We start from the raw sequence: 14,584 nt of genomic DNA on the forward strand, positions 1-14,584 counted from the left end.
AGGCTAAGAGATCATTTGTTTCAAAATATATATTGATTCATTTAATTATATTCTTCTTTTATTTTGCAATATGTATAGAGTTGTTGTTTTTTTGTTTTTTTTTTACCTGAAATACTCCATTCCCATTTCAAAAGGAAAATTGCTGGTGACTAGAACATGTCAGAATAGGGATGGAGACATGGGAAAACAGTCATTTAGTCAAGAGAGTCATGTTAGCAGASTATAGACCAAGGTATTTGTTAGTGTAAAGTTGTCCGTCCCAGTGTTACCACAAAGAGAGCAAGGGCACCACCTGCTGTTTCAGAAATGTATTTATTTGGGTCATGACAGCAACTCTTCAAGTACTGCACTCAACAATTTTCTCCTGAAATTGAAGCCTCTGCAAGACAATTTGAATAATGTATTTGCACTTGCCAGTTCACACGATGAACTGTACTACAGCCACAACACTCACCATAAATGACTGAATAKGGGGTACTTGAGATTTTTGAAAGTAAGTCAGTTTTTCACATGGGCTCTTCCTCGCCCAGGTATCAAAATCTAATATTCACACATTTTCAGAAGATCTGACTAATATTCAATAAGCACCGAAAAGTTTACTGACTGATTTAAGAAGAAATAGCTCTTTAGCATGAGAATGGTTTAGGTCATTTTATGAGACGGAGGCAACAGAATAAATAATTATTATTAGTTAAGGAAAACATCAAACTACAGTTCAAGCAGTTATCGAAAATTTTTGAAGGTTTTTGTTTTCAAATTCCCCCAGTTGAGAAGACAAGAGTTCATACACACACAGCTGATTTAAACATACATAAAGGACTTTACCAACTCTACTGTCTAGCTTGACCATTTTACCATAGCAAATTAAACCCCTAGAAGGGGACCAGGAGATAAGCTGTAGCGTGTGAGCAGCAGTTTTGATTCTCTGAGTTGGTGAAGACTGAATATCTGCTTTATTTTTCCTAAATGCCACRAAGAATCACCTTATAGTCTTCTCTTCTTCTGGATATCAAGTGTCACTTTAGAAAACCCTGCATGAGGCTGCCTAGATGTAACCAGACTGTGTCATTTTACAGAGTAGCAAGGAACTTTAATGAGGATTGGTCTTTTATAAATAAAATTATCAAGTGTTAAAACTTCCATGAGAGTTAAGAATCRCTGCTAAACGAAATAGCCAACTTCTATCCAGGAGCCTTCAGACATTTGGTCAATGTCCTGAAGGACTTTAAGTGAAAGCCAAGTTCAGAACAGCTGCAGCACATGCAGTGTCTTAACAAATTTGGGAAAACAACATAAAAYTTTAACAAATTATTTTCTTTTGCCAAGGAAAAAGATAGCATGGCCCATTTCCTCTTCAACCAGAGCCAAGATTCCCCTTGCCACTTRCAAGCAAAACTACATTACATATTTTAATTTTTGTCCTGTATTATTCAGTTCTGATTTGCGCAAGAAAAATTCAAAGGAAYAGTGAAAAACGTGCATAACTTGATTGATTCCCATGAGCTGAGATGAAGTTAGCAGATTTTTGTAATTTGTTCATATCAAGCATATTTCAGTAATAGCCATTTCTCATGTTTCATCTATCAATTTCAGTTCTTACAAGATAACAACAGAGGTGCCCTGTTTCCCACTTTAGAAGATGCTTTGTACATCTGCAAGATGTGCAAAACAAAAATCATCTARGATTGCATCAAGCTTGTGCATTTATTGGTGGCTTATTAAAAATGAATTCATTTCTGCAAATGAATGCTAATAACAAATTAGTAAAAACTTCTTCCTTTCTTCTTATTTTTTTTACACAAATAGTTTTATTACAAACTTGAATTCTTAAGAMATACACATGTAAGAAATTACACAAAGGCCTTGGCATTTGCAAAAATCTTTTGGTATTTGCATGGTAATAGTCCATAAAACATTTCTGGACACAGACGTGCTCAAACAATGGTATCATTGCATAGAAATTCTTTAGAAGTATTTCTGAGGCCACTTTGAAGAATTTTTTGGCACAATATTCACAAAATTAAGGCCTTACACTTTTCAAAATCAAGTCATTCAGTGTGTGAGTGTGTTTAAAACCCTGAAAAATATTAAATACAGAATAAAGACTATAAGCTTAAAGCAGGATTTACTATTATAAACACAAATAACTATTAACCTGGGTTCAGTCTCTGCAACTTCAGCATTGAAATGGCCTATGTAAAACGAACATTTCACATCATATTTTGGCATTTAACACCTAATTCATGACACTGAAAAGAAGAAAAAATTTGTAAGCTTCTTTTTGAAATTATAAATTCAGAACTTGATTTGCCTAATGGTTGATATCTATATAAATTACTAAAATATTTATATATATWTTTTTTCTTGACCATTGCTGGATCATTCTTTATTCCACAGGAAAGTTTGTTCTACTGCACAAAGAAGCTGCATAGTACCAACTTAGCAGAAACACTTACATGCCTATTTGTGAAGCCAATTTGGCAATCTCTTCCAGATGTAGACCCATTAAAACCGACAGCACCAAAGGCTACAAACAGAAGCAAGGATTTGCAGGATGGCACTCTATGTTGTGAAAAGATGGTTACATGTTGCTTAACCACAGTCTGTAATCCCAAACCTCTTTTTTACATTAGTATTTCTTTGTACAAGAACAATAAGTACATACCCAAGAGTCTGGGATTTTAAGGCACCTAGATAACGGTAACAAACTTATCTGGGGAAGAAAAATGAATCTAAATATATAATACAAGAATGAGAAAGGGGGGTCAAACAGTATAAGGCAGAACTGCATACCTCCTAGCACCTTTGCATTTTTTTCTGGATAAATGCTGACTTTTAATTCTATCAGTGCATTGCATTTATATAAAAAATACATATACTTTGATCAAAAGTGCCATTTGGCATGTCAACATTTGAAGCTTATCTTTGTTGTCTCTCTTCTTCTTTAGCAAGGACAGGGCCAGTAAAGCAGTGTGTGTTAGTTATGCAAGTTCCTAAAAGGCACTTTACTGTTTTCATATTGGACAACAATGAGGTACATATGATATATGTCTAGGCTTCATTGCTGTTAAACGAATAGCACCATATTGTGTGAAATTAGTTGAAATTCAAAAGTCATTATGTTTGTCTCATACAGACTTGACAACGGCTAACATTTGAGCGTAGATCCCCTGCTTTCAAAGTTGAGGGAGTCGGTTTCCTGTTGGAGAGAAAGAAATTAAAAGACCCATTAACAATTGTTGACACAAACAGACACTTTCCAGATTTATAACTGACAACATCAACTTCAAATGCAAGTCCTTCTTCCAGCCCATCCTGAATTAAGAAGGTGTTCCTAAGTTCTCCAGCACGTAATCACTTGATTAGTTTTAAACATCACACACTTACAGCACCTGAAGAATTCAGTTCTTTCATGAGGCAGAACATTTCCTCATTTTAAAACACTGTTAAAGCAGCAGTTTGAAAACAATGTAGAATTTGGGTAATAAAATCAGGCAAAGAAGCTGACATTTGACTGTTCATGAGTTTCTGCTAATTTCTGACTTTAAAGAAAAATGAAAAGTTGGCAAAAGAAATTATGTGATGCCATATAGAAACACAAACCAAAGCCTTTAGTCTCTAACCTATGATAAGGAATTACTCCTAGCAACTAGAAAGAAATCATTTTCAGACAAAAGCATGCTTGCATTCAATGCTTTTCATTAAAAACAATTATGAGTTTACAGGAAATTTAGGAGTATTTATGATTTATGATAGCAGGGCAGATGCCCTGATCTGGGATTATTTTATTAATCTGAGCCATAGTGTGTAGCCAGACAAGGGTATGAAGTTGAGAGGTCTCTGGGTAGGACTCAATGAATGGAAAGTGCTCACTTTTAGAGAGAGTGCTCACTTTTAGAGAGAGTGCTCACTCTAAATTTTTGTCTGACCAGCGTTCCTCTTTCCTAGGGATCCCGGGCTTACCCCAGCATGGTGGGTAGTTTTGGTAGTAGTTTTTCTGGTTGATGAGATTATCACAGCCCCTCAGTGATACTCAGTAGTTTTTCTACCTACTCTGTTGACAACTATCTGATAAACAGGGAAAACTGGCTAAATAACCTGCTTCATTCTGAGACAGGCAAGGCAGCATTCACAGACCTAGAAGATGTGAAGAAATAAAGGGTAACAGCAGCAGCAGTCAGGTCTGTAGTGGAAGAGGGTGCCTGCCCGCACTCCAGAGGAGTATCCASTAACACTGGGGTGCTGACCAGTTAAGCCATGCAGACATGGGAACTGATCTATATGGTAAAATATTAATAAAATCCATATACAGCAAATTAGCCTGTGTTGAAAAATACTTATGTGCAGGAGACCAGAACAAAGCCTACATGCCACCAGCTTCATTTTACTCAAACATACTTCCTCTAACATTAGGAAAAGGCAAATAATAGAAAAGGTAAATAAGGTTCAACTCAGTTCAGTGCTTGTACTAATTGAAAGTGGTTCTATTATATGTTAACATCCATTACAGGAAATGTTATATTCTAATCTAATTTCGACCAGTATGTCAGCCTAYCCCAGTTACCACTCAGTGGTAATAGCCAAACTTAGTGGTATTGTGAACATCATTAGATTATTCTAAAAAGCAAAATACAATGTACAAAGGACACATTGGAAACACTAACTGATGATATTCATTAATTCCCCTAAATGCTATTATTTTTTTTTTCTTTCTGTTGTGAAAATAATCAACTACATAAACTAACTGCACTGGTGGACAGCCAGCATTTGAACCAGGGTTGAACCACTTTGAACATTACATTTAAACAATACTTCTTTTCTTCAGTGGTAAAGTTCAACTCAATCTCAAAGAGTGATAAATAAATAATTAAAAAAATAACTTACTTGAACATCTCATTCCTTTCTATAGTGGCAAGCCAGAAGCTGTAAGCATTTGCATAGTAATTGCAGGTGCCCCGGCCATGGCATTCAATGAAGGGAGCGCTGCGAAACTCCTCTAGGCAGGAACCAGGGGACGCCAGGGCCTGGCCAGAGCCCTCTGCACCAGCGCTGGTGTGCTAGAAAAATGCAAAAGAGAGGGACTCTTTACCTCTTCTGCTACAACATCAATAAACTCTCYCGCACAARTATTTCTTCACACTTCTCTCCTTGYTCTCTGTTCTGTCCCTCTGCTGTTTTGTTGCTCAGCTCAAAGAGGAGCAAGAAGGTGGAGATGAAGGCTACAGAGATGTCATTGGATTCGCTCACTTTACAGCAGCACGACATAGCAGCAACATTAATTTCAGGGCAGCTGTATGTACAGAAATCCTTCAGGACAGAGCAGGACCTAAGCTATCTCTATGTAAGCAACATTGCAGCAMTGGACCTTGGCCCAGAAGGCGTAAGGACAGGTACAGCTTTTATCTGAACAGCTTAACCCCATTCCCACCCCACACCACAGTGGTCTCTCTCCCACTGCCAAGTGCTAACAGTCTGGGTCCATGCTGTGTCTCAGGCCATGCACAGACCTCACCTGGGAAAATCACCAGATTCTTTCTGAAGTCACTAGAAAGGGTGGAGGTCTAATGCTCWCCTAAAGCCTGAAGTGACCGGGTCAGATATTAACTTTCCATAGATCAAAATCCTGAAGCAAATGCTTTGCTCAGCTCAGAGTATRTCCCAGTGCACTTACCATGACAAAGGAGTAACCAATCCAAAGTGAACTCCAGCCTTCAGGACAAGGTGGTATTTGAATTGTTTGACTGTGAACAGCTATTACCATAGCAGGAGCTTCACACACAGAGCATCTAGAAAGACCAAGGCATGAATGAGCTCATGCACCTAAGGATTAATACTTCTCTATTCAGAAGTTACTCTCTTTATGGAATCTTGAAATAAAAAATAAAATGTTGCAATGTTCAAAAACAAAGGAAAATCACATTTCATCTRGAAAAATAGCCAACTGGTTCTTTTTGCTTTTTTGTTAATTTCTGATTTCTTTTGTTAACTTTAATTTCTTCCTTACTTAGAGATAGTTCAACTGTTAAGTCTTATTCCTATTAGCTTYCCCTTTAGAAGAGAACAAGAGACCTCTTATCTGAATATTTACATGTATGTTTTTTGTAGACCCATTTGCACTGTAGTTTCTAAAAGTGCTCAATTTCATGAATATGGGAGGCAAAGAGCCAAACTCAGCAAGTATCACTTAGAAGTGGTTTACTGTGATCAGAAACAAATTTCATKTCTGAGCCCCGGCCTTCAGAGAAAAAGCCATCTCTCTGGAAAATGTCTTACAAAGGCAATCACTGTCAATCTAATCTAATGCAGACTCTTTCCCATGCATTTTCCTTGAAAGTGTTTCTTATTTATATTTGTGGTCTGTATCTCCACTAAGAGATTGCTAGCAAAGTAACTTAAACAACAAACTTCAAAGCAATTCTTCAGCAAGGCATGCAGCACCAGTTCATTTACTTTAGATAAATTCCTCATGTCTCAGAACTGCTAGGTTACTGAATAATCCAATGACCAATCATGCCCTCACCGGAGAATGGTAAAAAACCATGAGTCGGGCTGGAATTGTAATATGGGGGCTGGTAATAAGAAATTTGGTAGATATAATCAATTTTTTTCTTGTACAACTCTGCAAATGACTGCTGCAGTGAGCAATTATGAAAATTATTCAAAACTAAACAGTCTGATTCCTGTTATCAGAGCAGCGAAAAGAACCAAGTGCAAAACGGATTAAGCTGGATTCTGGAAAACGCAGAGAAGCAAAGGAATTCAGAATGAAAGCCTTCTATTTCTGCCTAGTGAAGACTGCTTTCATACCTACTGCCTTCATCTTTAGTGCAGAAGCAAGAGAGTTATTTTAAGAAACACATCAATGAAAGAGTAAGTTAAAAGAAGGAATGTAAAGCTGCCTCTATTCTTGGAGCTCTGCTTTGCTTCAAGAGATTTCTGGTATTTCAGTAGAAGGCCTTACATGTCCTGTGACACAAGGCAGCAAGTGACACTTCTACACATTTTCAACTTTGGGACAGGGAAAACTGTTGGCTAAAAAGCATCAACTAATAAAATAATTGAAAGAAGAGGATTTCAGATTCTTTGCTAGCTTTCCAAAAKGAGTGCTACAACTGTCACTCATTGCTGTGGCTAAACAGAGAAAAACACATAAGCACACACACACACAAACACAAATGTACATACATATACACACATGCATTTTTATGGTGCAAAGGCTACTCCACAGGTATAAGGCAAAGCACTGGTTCGTACCTCCTTTGGCAAGAGTTTAAAACATGACTGTTACAGGCTATTTTGGGTGCATGGTATGGGATGGCATAAAAGTAATATGAATTTCAAAAGCTGGTAATTTGAATTTTTCTGAAAGTCAAGCTCCTTCCATTTACAAGCAAAGAACAACCAAAAATTTAAGACCAACAAAAGTTGTAGCCTCTCTTGAGAATCTTGTCCTCAATCTGCCYGTTCATTTTCAAGACACACCAATTTCTTTGGCACTAAACCAAAAGTAAGAATACTTACTGCAGTAAGTCCAACTGCAGATACAAAATGGATCCATTATACAAAATAAATATCAAATTAACACTTTGACATCATTTTTCCAGTAGAGCCAAAAAGCTTTTGAACATCCAAGATGTCCAGACTACAACCTACTGATGGTTTGGATTGTCCTTTCTCTTGGATGTACCTGAGAACTCATTACCARCAATCTCTATTCCCATTCACTAAATCTGACTGGAAAAGGGATCAGCAGGAGCTGATAYAGATTAGGAGCAATGACAGAAAGGATAGCAATGCCTATATCTAATGATTATCACTTCAGCTGTAAGTCGAGGATTCCCTTGTCAGATTCACATTTAACTGKGGGGCAGTTTGCCCAACTTTTGATACAACTCTGCCTTCAGCACTGGATATATTATGCCAGGAGAGCTTTTTAATGGCCTTAGAATTTAAAATGGACCAAAAGTTGCATTGATGAAATGTAGATATGTCTCTGATATGAGCACCATTCTTTACACTAGCTGGGAATCTGGAATTATTAAAATAAATGATTGATTTTGCAATTGTTTCCTTCAATTCAGACAATAATGGCTGTATTCAAGCAGAATGCCCGAAACAATGGAAGAAGCCTGGCAGTCTACAGTAAGATAAAAATTGTACCATTTTCAAGCAAAAGGAAACTGAGCCCTAAAAAGCTTCTAGCTATAGCTAGACAAAAACCAGAAGTGTTTTGGACAAGAAYTGTGAAAAAATGCAAAACTTTTTCTCCTTCAAAGCACATCATAGCTTTTGCAAGACAACATTTCAAAGTAAATCTTTTCATTTCAATTATACTCAAACTAGACTACTCTATTTGTTTGGGTTTTTCCCAATATGGATTTATTTTTGATCAAAGTCTAAACTGAAAACATACACACTTTGAAATGTTTCATCAAAAGAATTCAAATTTYAAATTTAAAGGCAGGAAATAAATACATACACATTAAAAGCCCTATCCAGAAAAATAAAGTACCCTATGCTGTTTCCACAGGCTTTTTCACTTTACAAATATAGCAGAACTAATACCATACCTGCTGATGAATGGTCTGATATTATCACCAGTGATAGGAGCCATATTCATTGGCATGGGTTCAGGAGTAGACAGCCAGTAGGAGTAGTCATTCCTTGAYGCAAAATTACAGACGTTGTTGATATTGCAGAATAAGAAAGGCATGGTACTAAATTTGCGAAGACAGCTTCCTGCCGTGCCTGAAATGTTAAGTGAAAGGTTATTTAACATAGTTTAGTTAAACCACTGCCAACTGCCTAACAATTATTTCCAGGAGCAACCAAAAAAGCAGAGAACACTTGCTCTGGAGGGTCCAGTTCTCTCAGAGGAAGTGACTTCTCTTATCTTCATGAGGAAGGAATAGGAAAAGGCAAGGCGTAATCCAGACTTGCCTGCAGAATTATGGAATACATTAGGTTGGAATACACCTCTAGAAGTTATCTATCCTACTGCCCTGACAGTTTGATCTGGTTGTTTGGRTCTAGTTTTAGTTGAGTTTTGAGGATCTCCAAAGACAAGAAATTTAAGCACCTCTCTGAGGCTCTGTTCCAATGGTTGACCACCAGCATGATTAAAAAGTGTTTATTTATATTTCACTGAAATGTGTCTCACACTTGTGTCCATTGCTGCTTCTGTCACTTCTGTCCCTCTGAGAAGGGACTATATCCTCTCTTCCATCCCTGTAGAGAGCTGCAGATTGCAATAAAGGCCTCCCCATAAATATCTGCTAAGGCTGAGCAAACCCAGCTACATMAGATTGCCCAGACCCCACTAGCCACCTCAGTAATTAGCTGTTGTATTCAGTGTGGTGAATCTGCCTTGTTCTGGGATGCCTAGTCTGGGTCAGAGTAATTACACACATTTGTTCAATACAATTCTACAAATGAGAGGAATATTTAGTTTGTAATGAATTCTAATTGAATCCTAATTTGGTCTCTTACCCAGATCTTGGCCATGTGCTCTTTCATTGCCTTGTACATAAAGCAAGGAGTAGCCGTGGTAAATCAGCCTTGTTCCAAAGGGACACGATGGCTCTTCAATGGTTTGACTGTGTCTGGTAACAAGGAAGCCATGAGCAACAGACGGTGCCCCTGGCAGGCCCATTGCTCCAGGCAAGCCATCAGGGCCAGGTGGACCAGGGAATCCTCTGGGCCCTACAACACAGAGAGGCTCCTTTTATTTCTGAAGATAGCAGTACTCTCTCCCTACATAACTAAAGAAGCAAAATTAGATACATTCACATCTAATATAATGTTAYTTTTCCATGAAGGAGTCAAGTCTTTGAAGAATACATGGACTTACCTGGGGGACCAAAWGGACCAGCTTCTCCTTTCTGCCCAGGCTGACCATCAAATCCTGGACTACCAGGTGGTCCAGGTACACCGGAAGGTCCTGTCACCCCTATTGAAAAGCAAGGAATAATTATTATTGGATACTATTTAATGTTAGATCTGAGTTTTTGGCTTTTAATACAGTACAGGTACACCTCAGCATAAACTAAACTCATACAGATTCAGTGCATACACTTCCATATCTAGAGCACATAGGAGGGCTTCTGCGGGCAAAGTGAACTGAGAAGTAACAAGAGAGCATGCTTCTAAAATAACTAGTATTCGCCTGGAATAGGAAAAGGAAGGGCAGCAATCTCTTCTCTCTCTGCTTATCATATGACTCAAAAATAGACCATATAAAAGTAGGGTCATGAACATGGGGAAAACAGGTATCCCTAGCYTCTTCCCATATTTTATGTCTTCCCTTTATTAATTTTCAGGGATGCTATGAATCCTACATAAACTCAGCAAATGTGATTTCGGGAAAAGGAGGTTAATACCATTAGGCATCACAGCAGCATTTTTGTGACTCATCAGAAGCTTTAGATGCTCACCACTTTCCTTTCCCGGATCACCCAAAAAGCAATATTATGTTTATGTATTGAATTGACTATGAGTGAAGAGCGATGGATCCCATACAAGAAAACCCATGCTGTGTTCGATCACTGAGACTATTTCATAGCTATTTCCTAAAGGACAGCAGTTGCAGAGTTGTATCTCCACCTCTAAGAGGAAACTTTTGTATCTACTGTACTAAATAGGAATAAAATATTCATTATATTCCACTGTAACTGACAAACAACTAAACATAAATTGTTCTGGAAAAAAGCTTTCCCTTAGAATCTTAACACTCCTGAGCTCCCACTATGCATGTCCCATCATTCTGAAGGACAGGTGTCCTTCTGCCAGTATTTCATTTGTCCTACCCATTGTTGGGGTATTTTCTAAGGTGTTTAATTTTTGCAGTTCACCTACTCTTTATCAAAATTGCAGTATCTGGACTAAAAGAAGAAATCTAGGACCATGGAACAAGCTTCCTCAGGAAGTACTTTTCACTCCAGGATCAAGTGTTTTTCCTCATGCTTGTCTTCTGCCAGAGACACAAGGTAATTAAGTTTGGATTCATTCAAGACTAATGGCAGAAGATACCCTGACATATATTTTGGGGAAAGCAGAGCATTGCAAGYCATTCTGCTTACTGCTATCTCTGATACTGACGTGATGACTGCAGAGTGAGAGCCYATGAAAAATCACTAGGAAGGCATCTGTTTTGGATGAGCTTTAGAAAGGACTTCCTTCCTCATCACTAACACAATTTTAAGTGGCTTAGAAAAAATTAGATAATATTATAACAAAAATCTTGTAGTATCTAGCTACCTTTGGTCTATTTTTACATTACTTAAATGTATTTCTGGCAAGTTAGAAATTCTCACCTTGCTGTCCTTTGGGACCTGGAAGTCCTGGGAATCCTTTGAGACCAACTGGTCCTACAGGGCCAGGTAAGCCAGGATCCCCTTTAATGAGCTGGAAAGCACCTGGTGGGCCTGGTGGGCCTTGTAAACCTGCGGAAGTTAACAGAGAAAATCAGCAAATTCTTAGTATTGCACAAAAAAGAAGTGACAAAGCGTTACCTTGTATTGCCATTTATGCAGTCAGAGACTAGAGCTTTACAGATAGGCACGAGGTATCAGTGTGCCCTAAACTTTAYAGGTGAATTAAACGGCAAAGCTTCCCAAATGGAAGCCTGTCTGTGCTGGTATCTCCAGCCAAGCAGACGTCTCACAGACTAAAAGAGCTGYCCACACCTTAGGATGCATGGATTTTTCTCAGCAAGTTTGTAAATGGCACCAAGCTGACCMGTGTAGTCAATACGCTGGAGGGAAGGGATGCCATTCCAGAGGGACCTTGGCATGCTCGACAAGAGGGCCAATGGGAACCTCATGATGTTCAACAAGGCYAAGTGCAAGGTCTTACACGTGGGTCAGAGCAATCACAGTATCAGCACAGACTGGGGGATGAATGGATTGAAAGCAGCCCTGCAGAGAAGGGCTTGTGAAACACAGGTAGATGGAAAACTGGAAGAGTYGGCAATATGTGCTTGCAATCCAGAAAGCCAGTTCTGGGCTACATGAAAAGAAGCGTGGTCAGCAAGTTCCAGGGAGGCAATTCTCCCCCTCTGCACTGTTCTCATAAGACCCCACCTGGAATATTATATGCAGCTCTGGGGTCCCTTGTACAAGAAGGACATGTACCTGTTAGATAAGGTCCAGAGGAGGGCCATGAAAATGATTAGAGGGGTGGAACAGATCTTCTGTGAAGACAGGCTGAGAGAGTTGGTCTTGTTCAGCCAGGAGAAGAGAAGGCCCAGGGAAGACCTCACTGGGGCCTTTCAGTATATAAAAGGGGCTTTTAAGAAAGACTGAGAGAGATTTTTTTACCAGGGTCTGGAGTGACAGGACAAGCAGCAACAGTGTTAAAAAAACAAGTGTTTACAAAAAGAGTGTAAACTTAGATTGGTCTTCAGGAGGACGTTTTTTTTTTTTCTTTGTGAGGGTGGTGAGACACTGGTTGCCCAGAGAATCAACAGAAGCTCTGTCCCTGGAAGCATTCAAAGCCAGGCTGGATGGGGCTCTGAGCAACCTGTTCTAGTGAAAGATGTCCCTGCTCACAGCAGGCAGACTGGAACTAGGTGATCTTTAAGGTCCCTTCCAACCCAAACCATTCTATGATTCTGACTATTCAGATGCTGATACATGATACCTGGTTTTATATTCTACCATTTTACACAGAACAAAAGGGTGACGGAGTTACCCATTGATTAGTCACAAATAACCACAAATTAGTCACAAATAACCATTTTACCAAAAACTTCTAGGAAAGGAAAAAACAAATCTTTATGTTATACCTTTAGATCCAGGAAGACCTTGATCACCTCTCTCACCCTTAAGGCCTGGGAAGCCAGGAGTTCCTTTTGGACCTGAAGGCAAAGGAAGTGTTTGCATGGAAATTCTGTAATTTCTGTATTTGGAAGGATATGTACACAATATCATGTATGATCCCATGATTATGAAAAGGATGTGAATTTATTTGCAGAAGTACTTTTCAACTGTTGAAACATGATACAAACAGCACTAAGTCACCAAAGAAAAGATGACTGAAAACAAATTTGTCTTATTTTTTCTCTTACTTCTCTTCGAAGTTCTCTTATTTTAATAACATCATTCTTTGGATTAAAAGCACTATGTTTTTTCTATTAATAACTGTATTTTTTATACACATGGTGTTTTTATGTACATGACGGTGACAGTTGCAGCAATATAATCAACAATGGACACAGAGCCCATGTTTCCTCATATATAGCTATTTGCCTCTTCCATTCTTAAGAAAATCTTGAAGATTCTTAACTTTACATCCATCTTTTAAAGGAAGTGCACATTTAAAATATGCAAAGCAAGAACAGGCAAAAGGCAAAAAAACCTTGAGAAAAACCTCAATGCTCTTGTAAACCCTTTTTGACACAGCTTTCAGTGTCCCATTCAGTAATTTGTTACATAGAGACAAAATTCTTCAAGCATCTCTTTTGAGAGAGGAGGGATATAAAAGAGATATTTTTGCATACTTTGCAGGAGTATGGTAAGTGTTCTCCTCACCTGGAACACCTGGAATTCCTGGAGGTCCGAGATCACCCTTTGGACCAACACCTCCTGGCAAACCAGGACTACCCTGCATAAAAGAAAATGTGAAGCATAGTTATCCTACACTATTATGAYATGACTCTCAAATAGGCTGTGTATTATGGGAAACCTATGAGGGAAATGTAATATCAAAGTCATTAAGTTTAAGGAATGGTCTTTCTCTCYCATGATTAGATAAGAAGCTTCTCCTACAGGAACAAGTATGACACCTTGTTCTTTCTAAAATACCTTTTATCTCACAAAGATATCAGAACAGAATAAGGTCCTACTGGCAGTGCAGCCAATAAAAAAGTCCTCAACCCTAGACCATATTATTATGAAAAACATCAGTAAGCACAAATCTCAGCAAATACCAATTTCAGYGCAGTCCCAGCAGGCCGTTGCTAGTTAGATAATTACATGGGGTAATTCTAGACCACAGCAGACTTGAAAATTTCTACATTTGCACATGGGATGAAATTAAATATGCTCAACAATTTATAATCCTCTGAAGATTTTTACTTTTCAACAGGGCTGTAACACTCAAGGACTTAAAACACTTCAAACACAATGCGAACTCCTCCTCCTGCCTTCACCATTYTAAACTGTTCCTCTGAAATTAATGTAGCCTTGCTTCCAGAAAAACCAAGCCCATATTTCAAAAGACACTGTAAATAGTCATTCAAATGGCTGTCAATTTCCTTTTCTTCTTTTGTTTGTTGCAGATCATCTGCAAAAAGCTTGTAAACACAGTTGAGAGTTTCTGCCTGGCTGAATTGATACGGCAGCAATAGTTCATTATACAATAAAACATGGAACACAGGTGGAGGAAAGAAATAAAATCCCYTTGCTAAGTAACCTACCAATCAGAATCTGGAGATGTGAATTGAACACCCCGTGAAAAGTAATACCAACAGTAGGAGCCATTTTATCATATTTGCAGAGCAATAGAATAGGCACACAGGCATGATTTAGATGTTTTTATTAAGGTGAGAAGAATGGCTTCCTACAAATGTCTCATTTCTTCARCT

At 38.4% G+C, this 14,584-nt stretch overlaps 1 protein-coding gene across 1 annotated transcript in view; it reads right to left on the reverse strand.

Moving 5' to 3' along the window:
* Positions 1-296: 296 nt before the first annotated feature.
* COL4A1 (collagen type IV alpha 1 chain) overlaps positions 297-14,584 on the reverse strand; it is a 115,620-nt gene continuing 101,332 nt past the window's right edge. Inside the window, exons 44-52 of the mRNA XM_057390111.1 lie at positions 13,530-13,602; positions 12,785-12,856; positions 11,313-11,441; positions 9,851-9,949; positions 9,490-9,702; positions 8,571-8,748; positions 5,672-5,786; positions 4,885-5,057; positions 297-3,199 (exon numbers count right to left, since the gene is read on the reverse strand). Coding sequence (XP_057246094.1) covers positions 3,118-3,199; positions 4,885-5,057; positions 5,672-5,786; positions 8,571-8,748; positions 9,490-9,702; positions 9,851-9,949; positions 11,313-11,441; positions 12,785-12,856; positions 13,530-13,602 — 1,134 coding nt within the window. The 3' untranslated portion in view covers positions 297-3,117. The remainder of the gene's footprint in view (positions 3,200-4,884; positions 5,058-5,671; positions 5,787-8,570; positions 8,749-9,489; positions 9,703-9,850; positions 9,950-11,312; positions 11,442-12,784; positions 12,857-13,529; positions 13,603-14,584) is intronic.

The sequence above is a fragment of the Malurus melanocephalus genome, unplaced genomic scaffold, assembly GCF_030028575.1.
Source record: "Malurus melanocephalus ecotype Western Australia unplaced genomic scaffold, MMel_1.1 scaffold_1, whole genome shotgun sequence".
Classification (NCBI taxonomy): domain Eukaryota; kingdom Metazoa; phylum Chordata; class Aves; order Passeriformes; family Maluridae; genus Malurus; species Malurus melanocephalus.